The 9,832-nt window shown below is 40.9% G+C and overlaps 1 protein-coding gene across 1 annotated transcript; it reads right to left on the bottom strand.

The window, feature by feature from the left end:
* Positions 1–2,641: 2,641 nt before the first annotated feature.
* LOC143305606 (uncharacterized) lies at positions 2,642–3,536 on the bottom strand. Its single transcript, XM_076689792.1, has 2 exons — positions 2,948–3,536; positions 2,642–2,868 (listed from the first exon to the last, which is right to left on the bottom strand). The coding sequence occupies exons 1-2, from the start codon at positions 3,534–3,536 to the stop codon at positions 2,642–2,644; spliced, it is 816 nt and encodes a 271-aa protein (XP_076545907.1).
* Between the last annotated feature and the right edge of the window lie 6,296 nt (positions 3,537–9,832).

A 9,832-nucleotide genomic window follows, 5' to 3' on the forward strand; every position in this document is an offset into this window, starting at 1 on the left:
CTCGCCCGGTAGGCGTAACGGGGTCCCATACAGCATTTCCGCAGCTGAAGCTTTGATATCTTCTTTGTAGTAAGTACGCAACCCCAAGAGCACCGTTGGAAGGACTTCCGTCCATTCGGGATTATTGTGACAGGTGATTGCCGATTTTAATGACCTGTGCCATCGCTCTATCATTCCATTTGCCGCTGGGTGGTAAGCTGTGGTTCTTATTTTACAGCAACCTAAAAGTTTTACCAGAGATATAAACAATTGTGACTCTAATTGCGTACCTTGGTCTGTGGTGATGGTTAACGGCGTGCCAAATCTAGGTATCCAGTTGTTGAAGATTGCTGTAGCTATTGTATTCGCAGATATATCTATTACTGGGATCGCTTCAGGCCAGCGTGTGAAACGGTCTATGATTGTTACGAAATAACGAAATCCTTTTGATGGTGGAAGTGGACCAACAATATCAATGTGTAGGTGTTCGAATCTTCCTGCCGGGATTTCTATATGTTTTGGTTCCTTTTTGACGTGTCTATGGATCTTGCTTCTCTGACAAGGTAAGCATAAGCGTGCCCATTCCGCGATTTGCTTCTTCATATGTGGCCAAACGAAACTTTTACAAATAATTTTCCTGGTGCTGCGACCGCTGGGGTGCGACAGATTATGTACAGAATCGAATACCCTTTTTCTCAAGGTTTGAGGTAAGTATGGTCTTAAGGCATTATTATAGGTATCACAGTAAATGCGTATGTTGCAGTCGCGTACTGGAACTTTCTGCAACTTCCATCTGTCTCCCATCATCGGGTCCTTTAGAATGTTCTGCAGTTCTTGATCTTGCCTTTGTTCTTCTGCTATTTCCTCTGTTGTCATTAGGACTGGTAGGTCTATTGTCTCTATGCGAGATAGGGTGTCTGCCACCGTGTTTCTGTATCCTTGAATGTGCTCAATTTGTGTGGTGTACTGCCCTATAAAGTCTAACTGTCTTTGTTGCCTTGGCGTAGCCTTATCACTTTTTTGCTGAAATGCATAAGTTAGCGGCTTATGATCGGTTTTAATAATTATAGACCTACCTTCAGCCCAGTACTTGAAATATTTTAAACTCTTATATATTGCTAAAAGTTCACGATCGTACGTGCTGTATTTTCTTTGAGCTTTTTCTAGCTTCCTAGAAAAAAAACCCAACGGTTCCCAGATGCCGTCGTTGAGTTGCTCCAGTACAGCGCCAATAGCAGTATCCGATGCATCTGTCTTCAAAGCCAACTGAACCCCTGTTTTGGGGTAGTGTAGGAGGGTTGCGTTCGCCATTTGCTTCTTGCATCTCTCAAATGCTTCCTCCGCTGCTGTCGTCCACCTGATTGGCTTATTACCGTTTCCTTTTCCGTTTGCGGTTATCTGGTTAAGTGGTATCTGCGTTTCTGCTGCTGCTGGCAGGAATCTCCTGTAGAAATTGATAATGCCTAAAAATCTCTTTAGTTCGCGTGTTGTCTTGGGCTTGGGGTAGTTCTGCAACGCTTTCACACGCTCGTTCAGCGGTGAAACTCCTTCGCTGCTTATGGTGCAGCCCAAGTATTCTACAGTGTTCTTCGCAAACTGGCACTTGTCAACGTTGATTCTCAGCCCGTGGTCTTGCAGTCTTTTGAATAATGTCTTCAAATGCAGCTCATGTTCCGCCGAGTTTCTTGAGGCTACTATAATGTCGTCAATGTAGCACCGGCAGAAATCTAAGTCCCTTAGGATATTGTCCATTACACGTTGGAATGTCTGAGCTGCATTAGACAATCCAAATGGCATTACTATGTATTCAAACAAGCCGAATGGCGTTATAACAGCAGTCTTATGCCGATCCTGAACGGCTACAGGTACTTGATGATAGGCTTTCCTTAAGTCTACAACTGAGAATATTCTTGACCCATTGAAATTTTGCACAATATCGTGTATGTGGTACAGGGGGTACTTGTCAGGTACAGTTACGCTGTTAAGCCTACGATAATCGCCACAAATCCTCCACTCACCTGACTTTTTGCGGATCATATGTAATGGGCTCGCCCACTGGCTTTTGGATGGTTGGATTATGCCCTCGTTTAGCATGTGCTGAAATTCCTTCTTTGCCACTTGGAGCTTATCAGGTGGCAAACGACGTGCTCTTTCAGCCACTGGAGGTCCGTGGGTGGTAATGTAATGATAAACCTCTAACCTTTTTAATCCAAGGTTCTGTGGAAGCGTAACTGTTGGAAATTCTTTTAATAGAGTTTGAAATTGATTATTACTATTTATTGTAGATACGGTAGGCATTTCTGACTTTGTTAATGTACCACTGCGGTACAAGGTTGTTGTAGGGTCAATTAAGCGACGTTTGTTTAGGTCGACCAACAAATTGTAGTGGCGTAGGAAGTCAGCGCCAATAATTGCCTTACCTACATCTGCTACGACAAACCTCCAAGGGAACTGCCTGCGGAGGCCCAGAGACAAGGTTATTGTCTTGTTTCCAAAGGTATTTATAACTGTACCATTGGCTGCATAAAGTTTGAAGTCCGTTGGTGCGGGATGTCGTCTACGGTTACTGGGAATCACCGAAATGTCCGCACCTGTGTCTATCAAGAAGGCCATCCTCGATTCTCTGTCTGTGATGACGAGACGGTTCTTTGTTTGGTTGTCGTCAGCAACCGTCTCCACTTGCCACGACCTGTTTAGTTTTCCTGCTTCGAACGCGCGTCCGGTTCTGTCCAGCTGCAGGGCTGAGAGCATTTAAATGATCGCTCTCCAAACTTCCTATGATAAAAACAATAATCTGGTCTCTTAGTTTGGCGGTAACGATCAGCGCTTCTTCCGCGGGAGGAGCTACGTCTCTTAAAGAATCGGCCTCGGCTGCGGCTTCTGGGTCTTCTGCGAAAATTATCGAGAATCAACGTTTCCAATTGTTCCATTTTTCGCGTTAATGTTGCGATCTCTGAGCTTGGTTCACGCGGTGCTGTTCCACGATGCGTATTTGGCTCGCTTTCCGTAATGGCTGCCACTTCCGGAAACGACGATCTTTCGATCATTTTGTCCGCTAATGCTGCTAACTTATCCAATGCTGCGTCATCAACCACAGCCAGGAGTTCTTGCACCCGCGTGGGCAAACGCTGAAGCCATAACGTTTGCAAAACGCTTGCACTAACCTTTGCACCGGCGAGCAATTGCATCTCCCGTAACAATTCTGTCGGCTTCCGTCCGTTCAACTCGATCCCTGTAAGAAGCTGGCGAAGCTGTGTCTCCTCAGACGACGCCAACCGCTCTATCAGCGCTTCTTTAATCCTTCTGTACGAATCCTCGCACTCTGGGGCTGAGATTATGTCTGCGACGACTCTGATGATATTGCCGTCCAAATGTCGTAATACTGATGCACATTTTACCACATCAGACCTCACCCCGTACGCCAAAAATTCTTTTTCTAGCATGGCGAACCATAGCTTAGGGTCGTCCTTCCAGAACGTAGGGAGCTTTACGCTCCTGAAATCGCTGGCGTTTACCTCTGCAGCTGTTCCAGCTTCCATCTTTTCTTTATCCGTCATTTTCGTAGGGTTTCGGCACCAGTTGTGGCGTTCGAAGGTTCAATAATCACGTGGACGCTGATTCTTTGGGGTTTATAAAATATATATTTCTCGGTAGACCGTTACATTTTAACTATCGCTATTCAGTCTTTTTCTTTTGGGCGTCCCTTAAACTATATCTTATACCTAGAACGTAAACCTAATGTACCTAACTTATATGTACATAGTTTGTGGCTAAAAAGGGGAATCGCCTACATTGGCCTTTGACGGTGTGACATCTAACGTCATTATGCAGAATAAGAAACGAAAGTGAGGTGGCGTAGTTGTCGAATCACATCATTTGAGAGTTCTGTCGCGGTGTTGCCACATCTGTGACAATCCTGACCATCTAGCAAAATGAATTCACTCGAGCCGAGCGAGACTAATTCCAGGCGGACATAGAAAAGGACAGCGCGATAGAAAGAGAAGGAGTATCATGAATCAAACAACGTAGTACCGATCGGCGGAAATACATATGTTCGAGTTACACGCCACGACAGATTCGATGAGACCCTATAATACACATAACGTACGCGACTATAAAACTTATACGAATAAAAACTACATGGCATTAATAATTTGAGAAAAGGAATGGAAAATAAACAGATGTAAATTGATCTATATATACAATTTATTCATTTAAATATTATCAATATAGGTATATAAATAATAATTAGACGGCCGCCCGTCGCCCGCCGCCCGCTGCTCGCTTCAGCCTCTTCTTTCTCCGCGACGTCTGCATCGTCCATTACCATGACAGCCATCCCAGTCATGGCTATGGTATTGAATTTTTTTTATCTGAAATATAATAATGGCTACTGTTGTAGACATAATTTCCATTTCACGCAAAATCTAATTCTGCCACATTTCTTACATAGAAGAATCAACGCTTTTACTTACTTGCGACGTTGACGGCCTCGGATTCTCCTTTCTGTTCCCTTTTGTCCGACTTCGTTCCTTAGACCTCTTTCTCCTGTTTCTTCTATCCTCTTTCTTTTCTTCTTCTTCTTCCTCGTCCATCTGTGAAGAAAGTAATTTATGTATAGATAACGTAATATTAATTATGTAAGATTATACTTGCCGATTATACGTGATCAGACAGCATATTCGCAGTCCATTTGTCCTGGTAGGTAATGCTTTCTTGAATATACCTATATATAATTTTTTAATTTATTTCGAGAAGAGGAAAATGCTCTTTTTAATTTCTCAACAACAAAAATGTTCATGCAAAGATGAATAAAGATGAATGAAGATAAATATTGAAAAAAGAAAAAGTTAATGCAAATAGATGATATAGGACATTAATAATTTCATGAAGGGAATAAGAAAAAAATTGTTTCAACTGAAAAAATAAATTTTGAGTCCAACGCTCGCTTCGCTCCAAAAAACCTCTTCTCGGGAATCCTTTCTTCGAAAATCTGTAACAAATTAAAAAATATAGTATCTCATCGCGTAACTCACGAGATCGTATGATCCGCGAGTACAATTGCTATTTCATGCAATTGTGAACCACCAACAGAGTCAGTGTTACTGCAGTAGTGCGACGCCGGACAGTAGCAATATTCGTGCTACTTTCTGAGAGAGACCTTTTGCGCTTTTCCAAGCTTGCTCTCCCCTCTGTTATAAATTGAGGCTCCCGAATGGGCACTCCCCTATTGTACCGGCTATCTATTAATTCCGGTAACATGCACAATAAATAAAATTGAATTAATTTTGGCTCCATATTCTTTTGCCAAAAATTATCGTCTCTATCGACTCTAATATACTTTAACCCTTTTCGGGTCCAAATACAAAATAAGCAATATTTTCTACCTGTGACATGTAATTGTCCTTGTACTTGGTAGTAATAGTAGTGGTTCCTATTCAATGCATTTCCTTCTGCGTCTGCAAATATATGCCGAATAACTGCAACACTTTTGATTGCCTCCTCCGGCAATAAATTCTCCGCCGTTTTCGGACATTTGATTTCCACAATGCCCTCTTCATCTATAAGTCCATCTGGCGAAGCTCCTAAGAACGGGATGGCTCTATCAATAAATAATCCACATTCTTTAATTTCAACACCAATGCACACACTTAGTTGTTCACGTGCGAATTTTTTGCATTCCTGTCCATATTGTACTGCAGGTGCACTAATCAGTCGTGGATACACTAACGACTTCACTGAATTTCCACAGAGCGTGCCAATTCGACGACGGCATATTCGTCCGAAATTTGAGGCCGTCAATAATTTAGATTTGTAATTCAACCATCTCGGATTTTTCGCTTGACCGATGGTTTCTTCTTCAATGGCATCTCTTCTATTTTGCCAATTCTGTAACATTTCCATATGTTTTTTTTGCTCTAATTCATAAATATTGTTAGCCATATCCGGCTTTTCAGCATCTGGTCCGTAATTGGAATCCTTTTCAGAACGGAATTGTTTCCGCACGTGCTTTGTAATTTTTTTTTCCTTTCTCTTTTTACTGTATTTCTCATTTTCTTTCTTCCTTCTATTTCCTATTTTGCGTAAAATAATGGGCGGTTCCTTGTTCATCGCCGTATTCAGACGCGACAACACTTGTTTTGTGTTATACTGTAGGACAGCAGCAGCACATCTTCCCGTGTAAAATCCCCTCTCGCCGAAATTCAATCTTTTTCCTCCTGTATATTTTGCGATGATTCCGTTGAAACTTTCGACGGCATTATTGTTGCTGTTATACAGCAAACTCTCAGCATGCGCCAACAGAGGTCGAAGTATTTCGTTAATGTGTTCGTACACTCCCATCTTCAGCAATTCGGGAACAATGTTCTTTTCATCTTTTTTACTCGTTCCATCGCAGAAGTATTGTAGTTTTGAACAATCTGCGTGTTCACCAAAAACATGGCTAGGAACATTGTGTATGCCGGCATACAAATTCTTAATTTTTTCAGCGGTTGTTACTTGCTGACTGTATCTGTACTCTGCTGCTTTTACTATGTCCGCACGCATTCGCCGAATGCTGCTTTCAACGATTCTTCTGAATGGACCAGGTGTTGTCATCTTTACAACTTCTTTCATTTTTCTGCAAAAGTTTCGCAATAAATGATTCGTGCATTCAATTTTTTTTACACGAATCTGTGCTTTATATGGACCTGCATCTATAATTTTTTTATAAACGCTGCTGTCCCCATCAGCAATCAGTGTTGAATAAATCAGCCCACGTTTTTCTACGCTGGTCTTGAAGCCTTCGACTATAGCGTCACTTTCCATAGCCGTTGATGCTTGGCTGGCGCTCCAATTTTTAAAACAGGTGTGCTTTCGTGGCTCTTCTTTCTTTTTCGCAGCACATCGACAAATCCTGCATACCTTGTTTCTCACACCAATAAATAAAACTTTCTTCGTGTGATATCCAATTATAACGCCGACTCCAGACGCGGAATCGTACGTTCCAGTCCGGTATGATCGTTTCATCCAGCTTCCATCGGCCACAACGGGGATGTGAGGGATTCCACATCCGGAAACAATATCGCCTCTTTCAATGGCCAAGCGTTTTTCTTCCTCTGCCGCTGTTACCATCTCTTCTTCTGCAGCAACAATTAATGTTTTCACTATTTCATCGTGATGTTTTCTAAATTCTTTCTTCGACATGGAGGGTATGTTCATCGCTGCAAGGAACTCTTCCATTTGGGCATAACTGCCTCCATTCACAATTGTTCCAGCAACGGCACACTGGTTTGTTTCCATGTGATTGCTTTCGTCAGGTTCACTGTGGATTTCACCTGTATATTTGCACATATCGCATATTACACTGAGGGTGGTCCTCAGACCCGACCGTTTCATGCCGTTTATTTTCAGGTGTCTAATTCCACAGTCTTCCCTGTTTTTAGCATGGTCACCTATTTTTTGAAATTCGGCAAAGATGTGCTGCATGTCCATGATACTCAAGCCACTTGGTAGACAGAATTGTTCTTCAGGCTCGGTCGTTACAACTTTCTGTATCATCAATTCTTCATTTTCTGAATTTGTGCCTTCCGTATTTATCCCATCTTCAGCATTGTTTGTTTCTTCAATTTCAAACAATTCATTCGTCGTTTCTTCAAAAATTTCTTTACAATTTGCCGTATTCTGAAGGGCTAACCGCCGCCTTCTTTCGTGACATGCTCTTTTTTTCGAGTATCTTCTCGTATGAACTGTTAATTTTGGCCGCCGACTTGTATTTGCCATCACACATTGATGTTCGCATTCATTTCTCCTATCTTCCATCACTTCAATCGTGAAAACATTTTCACTATCACTCATTGTCACTATCACACAACAATATTCACCTATCACTTTGATCACTTCACACTTTCAAAGCTTTGAAATAAATTCAATGATGTTATCTATTTCTTGCTTCGAAAGCAACTGTCGCGAAAACGTAAAATGCACTACGGAGAAACATAGGGCATCGTGGTGGGGAGTGTTTATGAGGACTACGAAAAATAAACAACAGCGACATCAATATTTATTTTAAAAAAAAGTTTTCAACTTGTATTCATTTATAATATTATGATTTTAAATTATTAAAAAAATATATAACATGAAAATAAAAATTCAATCCGTAAAATTAGAAATTGTAAATTAGAAAAGGGTCTATTTTATAAAACAGTGAACACGGTCCTGATCCCCACTAACATTCGAGTGGTTTCAGCATCAACGACAAAAGACAATCAAAAGGCAAGATGTCAGACCAGGAGGTGCGTATAATCGGCCAGTGAAATATTATATCATTAATATATCATTAATATTACGTTATTTATATATCAAATACTTTATTTGCAGATGGAAATTGTAACAGAAAAGGAGTTAGAAAATAAAAAAGAAGAAGAGAAGAAGGAAGATGCAGAAAAGATGAAAAAAGAGGAGAAGGAAAAGGCGTCTTCGTCAAAAGTAAGTAAAAATTTTGTAGCAAATGAATTTCTACGATTACTTTTTGTTTTTTAATAATGTCATAATCTTATATAATCGAATATATAAATTCATTATTATATTTCAGATTAAAAAAATGCTGAAAAAATTAATATACGCAGGGAAGCAAAATCAAGGCGGCCACGGAGGAAGAGGGGGCCATCGCGGCGGCAGAGGTCGCGGCAGCAGTGACCGCGGACGACGAGGGGGCCGTCGTGGAGGAGGCCGATATATTTTTAATTTAATAAATTTAAAAAAAAATAAAATAAAATAAAATTAATAAATTATTACACATCTGTTTATTTTTTTTCCCTTCGTAGCGGATCTCCGGCGAATAATCACGACGGACGGACCCGCGGGCGAGAATATTTGCGACGAGAAAGATAAAACCGATGCCGTTCCGTGCGACAAAACACAGTCCGTCTCGACACGCCATCGGTATCGTCATCTTGCTTTCTCACTCGCACTCGTACGCATTACGCCGTCCGCGCGATCAGCTGTCACCGGCGAGCATCGGCCGCCGATTATTTGTTTTCTATTTATAAACGCGTTTAGAATTACTGTAATTACTGTAATTACCATCTTGAAATTATTAATGTCCTGTAATTTTCATTCCTATAAGTTTTATGGTCGCGTACGTTATGTGTATTATTTTGTAAAATATTGCGAAATATGCAAGTTTTATAATTCATTTTTCTGGCATATCTCTAATTGCATTGTTAAAAAAACATGATTATAAATATGAATTAAACAGTTTTATGGTTGCACACATTAATATATGTATTGTTTCATTCTCGGACCTCTTTCTCGGCTCGAGCTGATGATTCGATTTGTAACAGATGTAAACAGTACGTTGCGGCAACTATGCTTTACTTGTGACTATATTCGCGTAGCCGTTGGTGGTGTCAAATTAGAATTTACATTTATCGACTGATTTGTTTTTATCGACCCTGATGATAACGTGGTCAAATATACCATCAATGCCTCTGACGGAAAATCATTGAACTATTCTTATGTCTATTTTACGTCTGATGCGTGCAAATCGTAGAATCGATTTTACGTCTTCCAGAAGTGATAAATTGTGAAAAATCGAATTTCAGTGATATTGTGCTAGTTTAAGGAAAGTCGGTCTGGTGTGCTGTCGGTGGAAACCATTAAATCGTCCAATATTTGCTAAAATGCAGCCGAACGCAGCATTCGGCAGCCATGTTGTTTGCTTACAACAGCGTCTGTCTCAATCTTACAATTTCGAAAATACGATTTTTCTCAACGAATGGTGTTTATTAGCGTTCAAGCGGACCAGACCGACCTGTACCGAAGTCTACCCGTGTGTGCTGTACTCGCGAAAATTTTATTTATGCAATTATCG

The sequence above is a fragment of the Osmia lignaria genome, chromosome 8, assembly GCF_051020975.1.
Source record: "Osmia lignaria lignaria isolate PbOS001 chromosome 8, iyOsmLign1, whole genome shotgun sequence".
NCBI lineage: Eukaryota > Metazoa > Arthropoda > Insecta > Hymenoptera > Megachilidae > Osmia > Osmia lignaria.

Bases quoted from the DNA above. Each gene is read 5' to 3' on its own strand.
- LOC143305606 (XM_076689792.1), bottom strand. From the start codon at position 3,536: ATGACGGATAAAGAAAAGATGGAAGCTGGAACAGCTGCAGAGGTAAAC. The intron at 2,869-2,947 runs GTGAACCAAGCT...TAATTTTCGCAG, and splicing joins GCATCGTGGAACAGCACCGC to AAGACCCAGAAGCCGCAGCC.